Source organism: Eutrema salsugineum, unplaced genomic scaffold (assembly GCF_000478725.1).
Source record: "Eutrema salsugineum unplaced genomic scaffold, Eutsalg1_0 scaffold_4, whole genome shotgun sequence".
Taxonomy (NCBI): domain Eukaryota; kingdom Viridiplantae; phylum Streptophyta; class Magnoliopsida; order Brassicales; family Brassicaceae; genus Eutrema; species Eutrema salsugineum.
The window spans coordinates 8,583,690-8,602,285 of record NW_006256686.1 but is presented as its reverse complement, the minus strand read 5'-3'; the positions used below and the strand labels follow the sequence as shown (position 1 = coordinate 8,602,285).

The following is an 18,596-nucleotide window of genomic DNA, read 5'->3' as shown; positions in this document are numbered from 1 at the left end:
TTACACAACCCTTTGGTTACACAAACCCTTAGAGAACAAGCTATAAGCTCACAGCTGCCTCTCTCAATGCTCTTAACTCTCTTAACCCTGATGTCTCAGCTTTAGACACCTTTTATACTCCTCAGAATCACCGCCACACGCCTCTTCCTCTTTTCCGTACTCTGTTTTGAATTACAGAGGAAGGAGACAAAATGTCTATGCCTTTTGCACGAGGTTAATTACTCCTCTTGCCCTTGGTGAGTTGTATAAGTCTGCACGTGAGCTCCTCGTGCCTTTTGTATCTTCTATAAGCTGAGACCTTTTGCTTGAGTTAGAGTCTTCATGACACTTAGACAATTCTTTCAACATGTTGGTTGTAATTAAAAGCGTATAAACTCCTATAACTGATAGGCTCTTTAAAGTAATCACGACAAGTTGAACATTTTCTGACCAAAAACGAACAAATAACAATTGTATTTCCCACTTGAAAACATACTATACTAAATCAATACGTGTTGACACATTTCCGTTAGTTGTTTATTTTTTTTTTGTTTTTGTATGAACTAAGACATGTATTATTCACGTTTTCAGAGGATTGACTTGGTACTTGGTACTTGGTAGGGTCTTTTGAATCTCCAAATAATTTTTGTGCCCATCATCGCTTATAAATTTCATTATAGTTCATAACTTTCTTGATCTTTGTCTAGAAATTGGGAGAATATGGAGAGTTCCCATGGGCTTTTGCTGGTTGCACTTACAGCAACATTCGCTATAATTCACTTTGTTCAGGCTCAGGAAGAAGGTATGTATCCACATTTTTCATGTTACTGTTAGTAGCGTATCTTCCCCTAAAGAGAAAACTTGGCACTTTAGGCATTCCCACGGTCACCTTACTACGAAGAAAAATGGAAAGAATTTAACTCCGATGGATTGGCATAGTTGAAAAACGTTTCTACGATCTTATAGATTGTGGAAAGATTTTACGCTTTGAAGGGAAATGTATCTTGTTCCATGCAAAAATCTCGTTACAAGTATATTGTTAACGTAAAGTTTTACATTTTACCAAAAAAGTATATTTGGCTCACATGGCGAAAAACATAATGATATTTAAGAAAATATAGCAAGAAATTTTCAGTGTTCGTCTAATAATTTGGGTTTAAACATGATTTAGCCGATTTCACCTATGTCATTAATTTAACTGTTGCATGTTAAACGAGTTTACCTTGTCATTTAGATCATGAAATTTTCACATCTATCATATTAACGAACTATGTTGAAACTATTTATTGAACAAGTTATATTTATAAGTAACACGTTAAACTATTTATTGAACAAGTTATATTTATAAGATTTTACTATATAAACATGTGAGATTTTTTTTAGCAACAAGCAGAATTATGTATTAATAAGGGCATTAATTATAGCTTATGATCCATTAGAGAAAATTCCAAATCAACATATTTTAGAAGAGAGAAAACAGTTTAAAAAATCCTGAACTATTTAAAATTTGCCAATTTCCTATACGAACTTTTTGCGTTGTTAAAAACCTACATGAATTAATTTTCTAATTCAAAAAAACCCCAAAGTTTTATACGTTTCCAGTTTCCTCCCTATGATTTAACGGCTGTTAACAGCATTAAAAAAACATTTAACAAGTTTTAAATTTAACTACAAAAAGTTCCATAAAAATATTTTAACTATTTTATTTTTCCAGAAAACTACATAAACTTTTTTAGTTGTCTAAAAAATACCCAACATAATATTTTTGGGTGCTATTTAGCACACCATTTTTTAAATCTATTCATTGTCACCCTCACGTAAATTCACTACCATTGACAGTTTAAATAGAATTATTAGCCGATGTAAATTTTAATTAACACGCGATTGATTGGTGATTGTGAGAACTCAATGTTATATTTCGGATGTTCTATACTTTTCAGCACATTAATTTTAATATTTACAACCTAATCCTATGACATCTAGCATGTCTATAGCTTGCTTCTTCATAAGTCATTGACATTTCGCCTATCCGAGCTCGCCTGACCACAAAGAATGGTAATAAATTTGCAAGGATGGTGGCAACGAGAGGATTTAAAAATAAAACATGGTGTAGTAAATAGCACCAAAATAATTAAGTTGGGTATTTTTTAGGCAACAACAAAAGTTGTGTAGTTTTATGGCAAAACAAAATAGTTGAAGTATTTTTTAAATAATTTTTAAAATTAAAATTAAAAATAGTTAATGGTTTTGTTTATGCCGTTAATAGCCATTAAATTGTAGGGACGAAACTGGAATCGTATAAAATTTTGAAGTTTTTTTTTTAACCCGAAAATTAGTTTGTGTGAGTGTTTAACAATGCAAAAAGTTTGTGTAAAAAACTGGCAAATCTTAAATAGTTTAGGATATTTTAAGCTTATTTCTCTTTTAGAAGATGCATTTAATAATTGTGTTAATTTTCATCTCATTTACTTGGTACATTTTTGCTTCTTTTTCTTATTGCATTTTCTGCAATTGTCACGAATATTAGGTAGACCTACCAATTAACTCTTAGGCAAAATAAGAATTGTGTGGAATTTTCCATAATTTTTCTTTTATTTTTTCTGATTTTGAGGAATGAGGTTTTATCTTAACAGGCTTCATCAGTTTGGATTCCGGGTTATCCCCGATTGAACAGTCTCCTTACACCGAGCCTGCGACCGGATTACAATACTCATCAGATTCAAACTTTATCCAAACCGGCAAAATTAGTAGGATTCAGAGAAGTCTCGAGGGACGTCACCTAAAGCCGCAAACAACAGTTAGATACTTTCCAGACGGCATACGCAACTGTTACAATATTACGGTGAAGCAGGGAACCAACTATTTGATCTCATTATCAAAAAAAAAAAAAAACCAACTATTTGATCAGAGTTAACGCAATATATGGCAATTACGATGGTCTTAATATTTACCCTAGATTTGACTTGTACATTGGCCCTAATTTTTGGGTAACAATAGACACTGAAAAAAGAGTACGGAGGGAGATCTTTCACATCCCAAGATCAAACATTTTGGACCTATGTCTTGTCAAGACAGATGGGTCGACGCCATTTATATCAGCCATCGAAATGAGGCCAGTACCAAACAACACTTACATCACCACATCAGGCTCGTTGAAGTTGTTTTCGCGGTTTTATCTTAGCAATTCCGAAAACGTTCTACGGTGAGACTGCTCTGATAATAATTTATTTTATTTTACTTTATTCATTTAATTGAAGATAAACGGCTAACAAATTTAAAATGGCAAAGAATAATAGGTACGAAGAGGATGTCTACGATAGAATGTGGAATTACTACAATCAGTCAGATTGGAAGCAAATATCCACCAGTCTTACAGAGAACACTGGTTCCAATAGATTCCGTTTACCTCAGGATGCTCTCAAAACCGCTGTGACACCAGCGAATACGAGTGCACCATTGATAATTATCGATGTCCCCGAATCAGCTAATGATAAAGTTTACATTGACCTCCACTTTGCTGAGGTTCAAGTCTTGCAGGCCAACGAGACTAGAGAGTTCGACATATCTTTGAACGGAGTATCCATTAACGACTCTTACAGGCCTTTATATCTGCAGTCGGAAACGATACACAACCCATCTCCAGTTCTTTGCGAAAACCAAATGTGCATCGTAACGCTGACGAAATCTAGCAAGTCTACACACCCACCTCTGCTTAACGCTATTGAAGGTTTCGCGGTTGCAGATTTTCCAAAGGCTGACACAGAAGATAATGATGGTACGTACGTATGTAAATTCTGTTTTTGTTCTTTTTTAAAAAAAAAATATTTTTGGTTAAAGTTAATTTAAAAGTTTTGGACTGAAACTCATACATCTTCCCTTGGGAGCCAAACATTTGTCTCCCTCCCAAGCGAAACCAAACTTGAGGGTTCAAAGGCACACAACCTACCTGGCTCTGATACCAAATGATGGAGGAGAGCATATAGTGATAAAATTAGATCTGTTGATTTTAATAACACTTGAAAACTAGGATTTGTAAATATTCTTTATAGTGGTTTATCAAAATTTCTTTAAAATCTCTTTATTAATCAAATCATAAACTAAATATTCTAGAAAGCTCTAAAAGATAAACATTTAAATACAAATATAATTATATAATATTATCTAAATAATAATAATGATGCATCAAATTTCCACTATCCCAATAATCAATCACTTTGGTGAAATTTTTTTGTTTATATCAATTTGCTCAATCTAACATATCGTTCAAATTTATGGTAGTGGTTGCTATTAATAATATCAAAGCCGCTTATGGACTGAGTAGAATCTCATGGCAAGGTGATCCATGTGTTCCTAGAAAATTTTCGTGGGATGGTCTAAATTGTAGTGACACAGATCCGTCTACACCACCAAGAATGACTTCCTTATGAGATTTTTATTTATTTATTTATTTCAAGAAACATCCCTTCTCTAACTACATGTTTACACTTGATTTAATTTTATATCTTCACATATAAAATAGAAATTTGTCGTCAAGCGGGTTAACGGGAACCGTAGATGGTGGAATTCAATTTCTAACCCATCTAGAAAAGTTGTAAGTATGATCATTGTTACCTCGACGGAAATTCTCTTACATGGCAATTTCAATGAATTTTTGATCTCTTCCAAATTTCAGGGATTTGTCAAATAACAGTTTGACTGGAATAATTCCAGAATTTCTGGCTAACATGAAATCATTGTTGATCATGTAAGTTTCTAGACAATGTTGGTCCTAGACTCCTAGTACTTCTCGATCGGTATTAATTGTTACCAATGCTAAAAATATGTTTCAATAGAAATTTGAGCAAGAACAATCTGAATACCTAAACTCCACAAGCTCTTCGCAATAGAGAAAAGGAAGGACTGAAGTTAATGTAAGAAAATAACTTTCATCCACTTACACATATTTCATTCAAAAACCCTTTCCTTATGCATTAACAATCCTATACAACCAATTTTTAATTTTTTTATTTTTTTGGTAGTGTTGCTGGACATGAGATAAATACATGTCTACCTGGTTCATGTTCCCCAAAGAAGAAATTCCTGTGATGGTTGTTGCACTGGTTGCTTTAGCTGTGGTGGTGGTGGTGATCATGGTGGTACTGTTTCTCATTTTTGTGTTCAGAAAGAAAAACACAACAACTCATGTGGAAGGTACCTGCCAAGACTCATGATCAAAAGAGACCTATACGTTATTAAGTTTTTGTTTTTGTTTTTCTTGATAATCTGTGGGAGTTCTACTCCAATACCGGAAATCAGCTTTTTAGATAACTAATTTTTTAGTTTTTTTAGCTTCCATAGAAAACTAATTTTTTCGCTTACAACTATTACCCCTTCAGCAGTTACGCCAAGGGCAAATTTCACACCACGTAGTATTTCCGAGACATCAATCAAGACCAAAAACCGAAGGTTTAGTCATGCAGAGGTTATGGAAATGACAAACAATTTTGAGAGAGCTCTAGGTGAAGGAGGGTTTGGCGTCGTCTATCATGGTTATCTGAACGGTTCACAAGAAGTAGCTGTTAAAGTACTTTCTGAATCGTCATCACAAGGCTATAAACACTTCAAAGCAGAGGTACGTACAAAATGGTTTTATTCTTCCGCAAACATCGTAAAACAAATATCTGATGTACCTTTAGGAGTCTTTATGTTAATTATTTTTACATTGTTGGTATACAGGTTGAACTTCTTCTGAGGGTTCACCACATAAATTTGGTAAACCTTGTTGGGTATTGCGATGAACGAGATCACTTAGCTCTCATCTATGAATACATGTCCAATGGAGACTTGGTGGAACATATCTACTATGACATTAGCAAATTATTTCTTTTTCATTAATTACGCATAAAAGATTCATATGATGATGATTAGAATCTAAATATAGGAAAACAAGGTGGCTCTCACTACAAGAAAACAATCGTTTTCCAACGGTCCATTACTTACGACGGTTTTAAAATCGTCGCAAACTTACAACGATTTTACGACGATGTTACGTCTAATTTAAAAACCGTCGTAACACCATCGTATAATAAAATCGTCGTAAACTTGACGTACAATTTACGACGAATTACGACGAATATACATCGATAACGAGAGACTTTCTAGTAAATATAAAATCGTCGTAAATTCGATGCAAAATTACGACGAATATACGACGACTGCATTTCGATGTATATATTACGAAGATTTTGCGTCGAAAAAGAAGTTAGGTGAAAAACATTTAAAACATGTTTACCTAACAATTGTAGATGAAAGATTTTATCGCATAACCGTCGTAAACTCGTCGTAATATTATTGTTGAATGTAAAACTGTCGTAAAAAGTCATCGTAAAAGCGTTGTAAAACCCGAAATTTTCCTATAAATAGATCTGCATTCCTTCTTTCAATCACAACATATCATCATTCATACATAAGAGCATCTTCATCTTGGAGACCCATTGTAGGTCTCTTAAATTTTAGTATAGTGTTGTAAATCCTTATATATTGGGTTGTTCATTGTTGGAAACCCGAATTAGGAGTTATATTACTTTGGAAAAAAGAAGTAATAATATTATAAGGTTAATTTACTCCATTCACGTGGCTAGACGTGACACAAGAGACCACCTCCTTTATTGTTTAATCAATAAAAAGAGATAGTATTTTGAGTTTATTTTCAAGATGTCTATATACGAGCTAAGAAGTTGGATGTATATGCGTAAACATTCAGATGGGGCGTTGACAGAAGAGTTCAAGAACGGGTTAGAAATATTTATGTTTCAGGCTACAAATATGGAGAGAAAGAAAGATAGTGGGAAGATGTTTTGTCCTTGTTTGAAATGCAAGAATACGAGGTATACACTAACCAAAACCGTGTGGACGCATTTATTAAATAGAGGGTTTATGCCGCAATATTTTGTTTGGTATCTACATGGAGAAGGATATGGCAGTAATACTCATGGGAATGCTGGTAGTAGTAGTAATTATCAAAGTCATGTTGATATTGATGAATCGAATTATGGTCCTCAGCCTAATCAGTATCAATATGATAAGTGTAGATCATGATAGGATGCACAAAATGGTGACTGATGCATTTCATGAAACGCATACTGGTAATGCAGTTGAGGAACCTAATGTAGATGTCAAACGATTTTATGATTTGTTAGACAATGCTAATCAGCCAATCTACGAAAGATGTAGAGAAGGCTTGTCTAAATTATCGTTGGCAGCTAGGATGATGTCAATTAAAACATATCATAACCTGGCTGAGGTTTGCATGGATGATTGGGCTGATCTTCTGAAAGAGTATCTACCGGAGGATAACTTGGCAGCGGGAACATACTATGAAATTCAGAAGTTAATTTTTAGTCTTGGTCTACCTTCTGAGATGATAGATGTATGTGTTGACAACTGTATGATTTTTTGGAAAGATGATAATCAGCTGGAGGAATGTCGATTTTGCCAAAAACCAAGATACAGACCGCAAACTGGTGGGCGTAAAAGGATACCGTACCAACGAATGTGGTATCTCCCTATAACTGATAGGTTAAAACGGCTTTATCAATCTGAAAGGACAGCTGCATCAATGAGATGGCATGCAGAACATACACAAGTAGATGGAGAAGTTGTTCATCCATCAGATGCAAAGGCATGGAAACACTTCAATATGGTATACCCAGATTTTGCTAAGTTCAAACGGAATGTCTATCTTAGTCTGTGCACTGATAGTTTTAGTCCATTTGGTATGTCTGGTAAACAATATTCATTATGGCCAGTAATCCTAACTCCTTATAACCTTCCTCCAGATTTGTGCATGCAAAGGGAATTTCTTTTCCTAAGTATTTTGGTTCCAGGTCCAAATCATCCGAAGCGAGCTCTCGATGTATTTTTGCAGCCACTCATACATGAGTTGAATCAGTTATGGTATATGGTGTTCGTACATATGACTGTTCTACGAGGAAAAATTTTACTATGCGGGCTGTGCTTATGTGGACAATAAGCGATTTCCCCGCTTATGGTATGCTATCATGATAGACTACACATGGGAGGCTATCGTGTCCTTATTGTCTTCATCGAACTGATGCGTTTCAGCTAAAACATGGAAGAAAAACTTGTTGGTTTGATTGTCACCGGAGGTTTTTACCGGATAACCATCCATATCGGAGGAACAAGAGGTTATTTATGAAGAACAAAAGTGTACATGTCCCTCCACCCGTTAATTTAACAGGAGCTGATATACAGGCGCAAATCGATCATTGGAGGGCAGAAGAAACAGTAACGCGTGGGGGAAACTGGCACATTCCTGCAAATATGCTTGAAGGTTATGGAGTTCATCATAATTGGCACAAGAAAAATATCTTTTGGCAACTACCTTATTGGAAATATCATCTGCTCAGACACAATCTTGATGTCATGCACATTGAAAAAAACTTTTTTGATAACATCATGCATACTGTTATGAACGTAGCGGGAAGAACAAAAGACAATGGTAAGTCAAGATTGGACTTGCATGATTTATGCAACAGAAGTGAGTTGCATCTACTGAGAAACGGGAAAGCACCAGTTCCTGTATTTCGGTTGAGTGCAGATCAAAAGTCAGCATTGTTCAGATGGGTTTCTTCTGACGTTAAATTTCTTGATGGGTATGTCTCTAATCTTTCCAAATCTGTTGAGAAGGGGATAAAGTTTGCTGGGATGAAAAACCATGACTGCCATGTGTTTATGCAACGATTATTTCCATTTGCATTTGCTAAATAGGGTTTAAGCATTACGACGTCTTTACGACGATCAGTCGTAATATCGTCGTAATATTACGATGATTTTACGACGAGTACACTATTTCGTCGTAAAATCGTCGTAATGTTGAAATCCAAGAATTTGAATATTTTATATCTGATTGGTTGTAAGGTAATTCACAAATGTTTTTGATTGGTTATCTTATTTTATATGAGATGCTATCAATCTGATCAAAATCAAAAATTTGAAAAAAACATACATATTTACAAGTTCATGAATGTTTTCGTAAATGTTAAGTGAAAGGTTATATATTAGATTATGGAATTTCAATATTTACTATCTCATGTCATAAATCCATCATACATGCAAAGTTGTAAACCTTTTGTTATATGTTAGGATACAATAACCTTTGCATTGTTCTTTATGCAATATCCCTTTTTTAAGATTTAGGGTTTAATAACTTTTTAAAAACACATCGTAAAACCATCGTAATCTAATCGTAGCTTTACGACGATTTTACGACTAAGTTTTCTAAAACCGTCGTGGAACCATCGTTGGTTCGAAATGGATAAGAATCACACATGGGATATTGTGGATAGACCTCAGAAAAAGAAGATCGTTGGTTTGAAATGGATTTTCAAATTGAAAGAGGGAATTCCAGGAGTTGAACCACCTAGATACAAAGCAAGACTTGTAGCTAAGGGGTTCACTCAGGTGGAAGGTATAGACTACAATGAGATCTTCTCTCCAGTAGTGAAACATGTCTCGATAAGGATAATGCTTTCAGTGGTTGTGAATTTCGATATGGAACTCGAGCAACTAGACGTGAAGACTGCGTTCCTTAATGGTAAGCTAGATGAGACTATTTACATGGAACAACCAGAAGGTTTCATCGAGAAAGGAAATGAAGGGAAAGTATGTCTATTGAAGCGGTCTCTTTATGGTTTAAAACAGTCGCCGAGACAGTGCAATCACAGGTTCTGTGTGAGCCAAAACTCGCACAACCAAAGATTTGTAAAGAAACTAAGGGATCGGAAACTTCTAGGGTTTATCGCCAAAGACAGTAAGATCAAAAGAGAGCTTTTCTTGCTGTGAAAGTGTTTCCTTCTTATTGCTTAGGGTTGCCCAAAATTGGCGGAATGAATTACATACACCACATATTTATACTGATTTTCTAAACCGCCTAGCCGAGAATCTCGGGCGAGATTTTCGGAATATTTCCTTATCGCCTCGTGCGGCTGACCGACTTTGCATCTCGCCTAGGGTTTTTCGTGGGCTTCGCCTCTTCAAGGCTTCGGCTCGGCCCGTCATGCTTTCTTTACGGCTCGGCCCACTTGGCATAATTCGCTCCACCTCTCCGCGGCACGGCTCGGCCCAGGTATTTAGGACAGGGGCTCGGCCTATGTTATGTTATACGGCTCGGCCCATCTCCTTCTTCTCGGCTCTCCCACCTGGCGATCGCGACTCTCCCGCCTTTCTCGGTAAAAACGGCTCTCCTTCTTGCCTTGGTGAGAACGGCTCTCCCGTTTTGATGATCACGGCTCTCCCATCTTCTATACTTAGTTATTTTGGGATGGTTTATCTGTGTGGGGTGGAAATCGACCCCAACAATATATACATGTTTTTGTGTATGTGTGTTGGGACATGGATTGCTCGATTCATCAAGAAAAAAGATGGGCAATTTAGTGGCTGTACTATTCCCCCGTATCGCCGGACTCGGTCGACACCACCCTCGGGAACGAGCCGCTCGAAGAGACAGCGGCTAACTTAGGTGTGGTGGACCCGAACGGATCGAACGCGGGCACGCCAGTCCTCTCAAACCTCTTCGCCGAACGTGAGACGCAGTCCGCGGCCTGATTCTCTCTGCTCTCCCCTGTCTCGTCTTTAATCCTTTTGTACTTAGGTTTTTTTTTTTGTTTTTGAACTCTCTTTGTAACGAGCCATAATCGATGTGAGAGGGTGATATGTTCATAATTTGCATCATTTAGGTTGCATAAATCATTCCAAATCATGTTTTATTTCATGTATTTTAGGTCCTTAGGGTTTGTTTTAGAACTTAGGAGATGCATTAGGTCCCAATGAGTCTTTGCATGTTTTGAGTGTCTATCAGGTGATTATGGAGCTGAAAAGATGAATCCAGGAGGTGGAATGGTGAGCAGAGCTTGAAAAAGTGGAAAACTTGAGTCTATGGAGGTTATCGGCCATTCTCGCTGGCCAGGAAGGTTTTACCGGCCATTTTCATGTACCGCGGGAAGCTTTACCGGCCATTTTCACGTACCGCGAATTAAGTATATCGGCCAAAATCTCCGGGTGCGAACGAGTCTCAGAAATCACCTGTCCGGGGAGCCTTCCGGTCCGATTCAGATGGCGGGTCCTTCATAGAAGTTGGAGAGCATTGAAGCACGGTCTCATAGCAATTGGAATCGTAGAATTCGGACGCGTGAGCAGAGAGATAAGCTCGTCGGAAGAAACCCCTGTCTCGCAGGTATTCCGGACCGAGCAGATCAGTTCTGAAGGATGCGAAGGACGGTGCACTTCCAGGCCGATTCAGCTTCCGGGTCCTTCATGAGAATCAGAGACATTTGAGTTTTCTTTCCAGAACGTCCAAGAGCATTCAATTCGGATCTATGAGCAGGAAGATACGGCCTCCGGAATGGACACATGTCTAGACGCCTCTCTCTGGTCGTATACATGCACTGCAAAGATGTGCCCTCCAGGAAGCCTTCCACCTCCCAAGCACTGAAACTTCCTTCACAAAAGTTGGAGATAAATGAGTCCTCTGTCTTCTGCAACCGAAATCATTCAATTCGGACAAGTATCACAGGAGTTACACTCTCCGGAATGCGAAGTGATCTAAGCTGCTCTGGATGCTGCGAGATGGTCTTGCGACTTGGTTAACCCGCAGGCCTGAAGATGAACGCCTGAATGCTGATGCTGCGAGTTGAAATGTGCGGGTAAACTATCACTGGAAGAGGTCTGGAGCTCCCGAGCAAGAGAAATGCTAAGTCCACAATCGTGCGACTTAGGCATGCGAGTCATCCGCGCCTGGATCTATGCCGCACGATCACTCGGAATTCACTCCGACTTGAGCCTGCGACCTAAGTGCAATAGAGACCAACCCGCACAGTTTCTACATCCCCCAGAAACCGGCTCAGCCCTGCGAGTTGGAGAGGAAGGAGACCATGCCGCAGAAACACTCGCAATTTACTCCTAGATAGGCGTGCGGCTCCGACAAGGTGATTCAAGCCTCACAAGACAAGTCTTCATCTACTGCGACTTAGGTGTGCGGCCTGGGACATACTGAACCGACCCGCAGCTTTTCCCACTTTATCCATTAAAGCCGGGTCAGGACCCGGTTTGTTCCGGGCTGACCCGGTTCGTTTTTAAGAAGGTATAAATACTTTTTAGGGTTTTTTGGGGGAGAACTAAGTTTTATTCCCTTTGTCTCTTGCCTTTTTGGTGAAAAGACTCCATTAAGAAGAGAAATATCTTTATTTGAGTGTTTAATCAAGAGAGTTTAAGGAGATCTGGGTGTTTAAAGCTGTTTTCTTTTGAATCTATCATCTCCATCTCCATTTCTCATCATTAATCATGCTAATCTACTCAACTTGCAAAAGTTTAAGAGAGATTAGTATGATTAGTGAGTAGTCACCTTAATGAGGTTCTAGATGTGTAGGTTAGGGTGCTAAAGTGTTAGATTAGGAGTGCTTAGGGCTAGATTCATTGATTCATCTCTCTAAACAGCTGTTCTCTATGCTAAATCCTTGATAATCACTTGAGATCTAGATTCTGGGAATTTCATGCACCAAAAGTGTTTGATGAAATTCCTGAAAGAGTTGTGTTAGAGGTTTAAGTAATTTTTCATCATGGGAATGATTTGTTAAATGCTTGAATGATCATTAAGAGCTGTTTGTTAATGCATATTGATTCATGTTTCACAAATGGGAATTTGGTTTGAAAATGGATTAGTATAGGGGTTAATACCTTCATGAGAGGATTAACCTAGATTAGAGTTCTTAATCATTTGAATCATGTCTCATCATTGTCATTAGCATTTCTAGTTTAACACCAAGGCACCCTAACCAACTATCATGTCTAGAATCTCATGCCTCCATCATATCATATTCACATCATTTGTCATTGTCATTTGTCTTTAAACCTGTTTATGTTTATAGTTGTCTCTAGATTAATCAAAACCTATTCTTGTTTGCTTGAATTAAGAACTTGATCATATAGCTTAGTGTCTAACACCACATCTGGATTGATAAACCTCTTTGTACTACATTGACAAGGGGATTGATAGCCCTGAGACCCTTAAAAGTCTTATCTATCAATTGGCGCCGTTGCCAAATTGTGGTTTGATTAGCATTACGCTCTGATCTGTTCTTGAGATCAAGTGCTTATTTTCAACCCTTGGAATAGAGAAAATTGTTGAGGATAAAACTATTGTAATGATTTTAACTGCTTCCTTAGCCGAATCCTTTGAAAATGATAGAAATACTGGCTAAGGGTTGAGTTCGTTTAAGGACATCGTTTGGATTCTTAATCCCGAGGTGGGAGTTAGTTTTGTGGAACATCTTTTAGGTGATGCTGGAAAACTTTTTAAAGTGATAATGTCGAGGCGACTTTTTGCCTGGTAATGCCGAGCCATTTTTTAATGACGAGGCATTTTTGCTGCGTATTTTGCCAAACCGTGTAAACGACGAGGCGTTTTTTTGCTTGGCATGACGCCGAGCTGTATAGGCAACGAGGCGTTTTGCAGTTGTTAGCCGAGGTTGAAGTGTTATCGAACCTGTCTAAGGACCGGTGTTCTCGAGTATGTTTATCCGGGTTTAAGAGTTTACTTCGGTTTTTAGAGAAAGCGATGTAGTCTCGACTTATATTCTCGTGTGCGATAGTAAACCGTGGCGGCCAGATACGTTTTTGGTCTGATATTTGTATAGCGCGCTTAATTTTTATCCGTAGAGGATGTAACTTGCACCCTCGTCCTAGGAAAGGTGGTAAAAGTTCGTTTAGAGAACTTTGTACTTGTTGCCCCGTTGTGGCCAGCAACGAGGCTAGGCGTTCAGAGGCTTAGTTTGCCGAACTGAAATTGAGGACCGATTAGGGTCCGAGGTAATCGGGTCATGATATCATGCCGAAGTGGTACGATTACTTGCCGAAGTGATGAGTGATAAAATTTAAAAATCCGAGCTTGTTACAATGTGAAGCTAGCCGAAGCGATAATAGTTTAACTAGAAATCAAGTGAAATAAGTAGATGATTAAAAATGAAGTGAGAAATATGCCGAAGTGGCGACGTTCCTAAATGGGTAAGTCAAAATAATAGAGTTTAGAGGAGGTATGTGTATACGTACCCACTCCCCCCCTTTTTAGGGGGGGGGACAGCTGAACCCGTCCGAAGACGGGCTGCCTACGTACCCTTTGCAGGGATCAAGCCGTCCCGTAGTTCATGATGGTCGTGCTGTATCCTTAGTGATAGTATTTCTTCAGATGCATTGCGTTCCATGATCTTGGAATCGCCTCGTCGGCTAGTGTCGCGAGTTCGTAGACTCCTGGACGAACCACTTTGGTGATCTTGTAAGGACCTTCCCAATTTGCTCCGAGCTTTCCTGCGTTCTTCTCGGCAGTATTTTGGAAGACCTTTCGGAGGACGAGCTCTCCCTCTTTGAATCTTCGGCTACGAACGTTTTTGTTGTAGTACCGCGCTGTTGCTTGTTGGTAGTTCTGAATTCGAACTAGGGCTTGGTCGCGCTTTTCGTTGATTAGGTCGAGCTCATCTAGCATCATTAAGTGGTTTAAGCCTTCTTGTCCTGGTAGAAGTCTTCGTCGAATACCTGGGAAGTCCACCTCGGGGGGAATTACGCACTCCGATCCGTAGACCAGAGCGAATGGAGTTTCCCCAGTGGCTCGGCGCAGAGTTGTCCGATGAGACCAAAGGACTCCTTCGAGTTCGTCTGCCCACCGTCCTTTCTTCTCGTCGAGCCTCTTTTTCAGACCATCGAGGATCGTCTTGTTGGCTGCTTCGGCTTGTCCATTCCCTTGAGGGTATCTTGGCGTGGATTTGCTGAGGCGGATTTTCCACTTCTCGCAGTAAGCTTCGAAGCGTGTTGAAAGAAACTGGGATCCGTTGTCGGTGACGATCTCGTAAGGGACCCCGTGTCGGCAGATTATATTTTTCCAGACAAAGTGTTCGACCTGAACGTCTTTTATACTTGCGTAAGAATCGGCCTCGACCCACTTGGAAAAGTAATCCATGAGGACGAGCAGAAAACGCTTCTGTTTCGAGCGATGTAGAGGTCTGACGATGTCCATCGACCATCTCATGAATGGATAGGGCGACAAAATTGACGAGAGCAGCTCGGTAGGTTGGTGAATTGTTGGAGCGTGCCGCTGACATTTCTCGCATTTCGCCGTGAATTTCTCGCAGTCTTTGACCATCGTAGGCCAGAAGTAGCCATGCCGTTTTATCTTGATAGCGAGTGACCTTCCGCTGGAGTGGTTACCGCACGCGCCGCTATGCACCTCGTGCATGATCTTTCGTGCTTCTGGTCCTTCGACGCATGTCATGAGAGGCCCCGAAAATCTCCATTTAAACACCTCGCCATCGACGAGGACATAACGTGCTGCCTGAGTTTTAAGCTTGCGGGCTTCCCATTTGTCGGTTGGCACCTCTCCATCGGCGATGTACGTGCGGATGGCCCCGAGCCATTCTTTGTCGCAGCCGTATTTCGGCTCAGCCGACGAGGCGTCTTCCTCCATCGGAATGGCTTCGTCGTCTTCTGGTTCTTGTTCAGGGGGATTTATCAGCCGAACTCCTTCTACTTCTTCGATGCTAGGGCGTTCGATGAATTCGACTGGGATCGTTCGTCGGAGGTCCGGGTCCGAGGTTGAAGCGAGTGCTGCTAAGGCGTTGGCCGAGGTGTTTTCTCCTCGGGGAATGCGAGTGAGTTCGAACTCATCAAACTTTTGCACCAACTGCCGGACCACTTTGAGGTAAGCGCCCATACGTCCATCCTTCGCCTCGTATTCTCCGTTGAACTGACATGCTACGAGCTGCGAGTCGCAGAAGGTTCTTATTTTTCGAACTCCGATTCCTTGTGCTAGCCGTATGCCGGCGATCAGTGCTTCGTATTCTGCTTCGTTGTGCGAGGCGTGGAAGTTCAGGCGAAAAGACTGCTCAAGTATTTCTCCGGTGGGAGAGGCAAGGCGGATTCCTATTCCCGAGCCATGTTTAGATGACGAGCCGTCGACGTGCAATGTCCATACTTCGTCTAGGGTTGGCTCGTTTGTTGCTTCGGCCGGGAGTTCAATGAGGAAATCAGCGAGCACTTGTGATTTTGCAGACGACCTATTCCGATACTCAATGTCGTATTCACTCAGCTCTATGGCCCACTTGGCGAGCCGACCGGATTGGCTTGGGCTGTGCAGGATCGAGCGCAGCGGAAGGGTGGCGAGCACAACAATCGAATGCGACTGAAAGTATGGGCGCAGCTTGCGAGCCGAGACTACGACGGCTAGGGCGACCTTCTCGATTTGTGGGTAGCGGGTCTCGGCGTCGGTCAGTGTTTGGCTGATGTAGAAAATGGGTTTTTGCTCGGATCGTTCTTCTCTGATTAATACCCCACTTACAGCTGTAGCAGACACCGCGATGTAGAGGAAGAGCGGCTCTCCTTCGACCGGTTTTGCTAAGATTGGCGGGTTCGCCAGATAAGTCTTCAGTTCTTGGAAAGCCGTCTCACATCGTTCGTCCCATTTAAATTTCTTGTTTCCTCTGAGGGTGTCGTAGAAAGGCAGGCATTTGTCCGTGGAACGGGAGATAAATCGATTTAGCGCAGCGACTCTCCCTGTTAACCTTTGTACTTCGCGCTTCGTCCTTGGAGAGGGCATTTCAACTAACGCCTTTATCTGCTTGGGGTTTTCCTCTATGCCTCGGTGGGTTACCAGATAGCCGAGGAATTCTCCCGAGGTGACTGCGAACCTGCACTTCGCCGGATTTAGCTTCATGTTGTGCTTGTTCAACTGTTCGAAACATTCTTGTAGGTGCGCGACGTGGTCTTCCTCCTCGAGTGACTTAACTAACATGTCGTCGATGTATACCTCCATAGTTTTCCCGAGCTGAGCTGCAAACATTTTGTTGACGAGCCGTTGGTACGTTGCTCCTGCGTTTTTGAGCCCGAACGGCATGACTTTGTAGCAATATATCCCGCGATCGGTTATGAATGCCATTTTTTCCCGATCATCGGGATGCATCAGGATCTGATTATAGCCGGAGAACGCGTCCATAAACGTTAACAGTTTGTTCCCTGCAGTGGCCTCGACGAGCCGGTCGATATGTGGCAGGGGAAAGCTGTCTTTTGGGCATGCCTTGTTGAGGTCGGTGAAATCCACACAGACTCGCCACTTGCCGTTCTTCTTCTTCACAACCACCGGGTTTGCGAGCCAGTCCGGATATTTGGCCTCGGCGATTGATCCTACCTTGAGTAATCTCTCAACTTCGTCGTTGACTGCTTTAGCTCGTTCTGGACCAAGCTTTCTTCTTTTCTGCTTGACTAGTTTGAAGGTTGGATCCACATTAAGCTCGTGACAGGTTACGTCGACGCTGATGCCTGGCATGTCTTCCGCCGTCCAGGCAAAGGTATCGATGTTTTCCTTGAGGAGGGAAAGGAGCTTGCTTCTCAGGGGTTCGCCTAGTTGTGTTCCAATTTCGACGCACCGCTCCAGATGCGCCTCGTCTATGCACACCGAGTCCACTGCGTCACATATCGGCTCGGTGCGTGTTTCGCGGCTCTCCGCGATCTGTAATTGCTATAAGAGTTTGGAGAGCTCGTTCGCGGGCTCTCTGTCTGTCTTCATCTTTTTGCGGTCTATGTCAGCTCGTGCGTCGGTGACGGGGTTCCTTAGCTTGTGCTCGGTTAGGAAGCAATTTCTTGATTCCTTCTGATTTCTCCATATCGTTTTGACACCTGATGGAGTTGGGAATTTGAGACAAAGATGATAGGTGGAAGGTACCGCCCTCATCCCGTTGATCCAAGGGGTTCCCATGATGACGTTATAGATGGCTGGGAGGTCAGTGACGCAAAACTCGACGATCTTGGTGACTCCGACAGCTACCACAGGAAGCCTGATCGTTCCCATAGTCATCGTCGTTTCTCCCGAAAATCCGGTTAGAGGTTTGGGGATTGCCTCCACCTCGGAGAGGTCGATTCCCATTCTTCTGAGCGTTTCCCTGAAGACGACATTCACCGAGCTTCCAGTATCGATGAGCACCCTTGCTACGTCATGATCCCTGATCGTTAGCTCAACTACTAACGGATCATTGTGAGGTCGATCGATTCCTGCTGTTTCCTCCTCAGCAAAAGAGATCACCGTGTTTGGGATGTCAGTCGGCTCTGTCCAATTCTCCTTTGCTTCGGCTCGGCGCTGATAGGCTTTGATTGAGGAAACGGTATCTTGATAGTACTGGGATCCACCCATGATCATATTGATCCTTTGCCTCGGCTCGGGTCGCTCTTCAGGTTCGCCTCGCCTGTCGCGCTTGGGGTTGTCGCCTCGTCGGGGAGGATTCGCTGGTTCCGCCGCACCGTTCGGCTCGGCTTTTTCCTGTTGTTCGTTAGGGACGAGGTCTTTGAGGCTGACCACGTTTTGGAGCTCTCCTGCTGCCATTTTGGCTGCGAGCTTTGCTCCCAGGGTCCGGCATTGAGCCGTTGAGTGTCCGTAGGTCTGGTGATACTCGCAGAAAGCCTTCTCGTCGTAGTTGGCTGACTTTCTTACCCAAGTATTGTTGCGCGGCTCTCCTCTTCCGCGTCCGGAGCTGAACTCCTAGGCTCTTCCGAACTCCTAGGCTCCTAGGTGTCGTCGTATGGGCACC

The 18,596-nt window shown here is 41.3% G+C and overlaps 1 protein-coding gene and 1 pseudogene across 1 annotated transcript; one reads left to right on the top strand and one right to left on the bottom strand.

Annotated features, from left to right (window-relative positions):
• The first annotated feature begins 699 nt into the window (after window positions 1-699).
• LOC18014063 lies at window positions 700-5,853 on the top strand (annotated as a pseudogene).
• An 11,680-nt stretch (window positions 5,854-17,533) lies between these two features.
• On the bottom strand, window positions 17,534-18,391 carry LOC112084456. The gene has a single exon (XM_024153592.1). It carries the CDS (start codon window positions 18,389-18,391, stop codon window positions 17,534-17,536), a length of 858 nt encoding a protein of 285 aa, XP_024009360.1.
• Window positions 18,392-18,596: the final 205 nt, after the last annotated feature.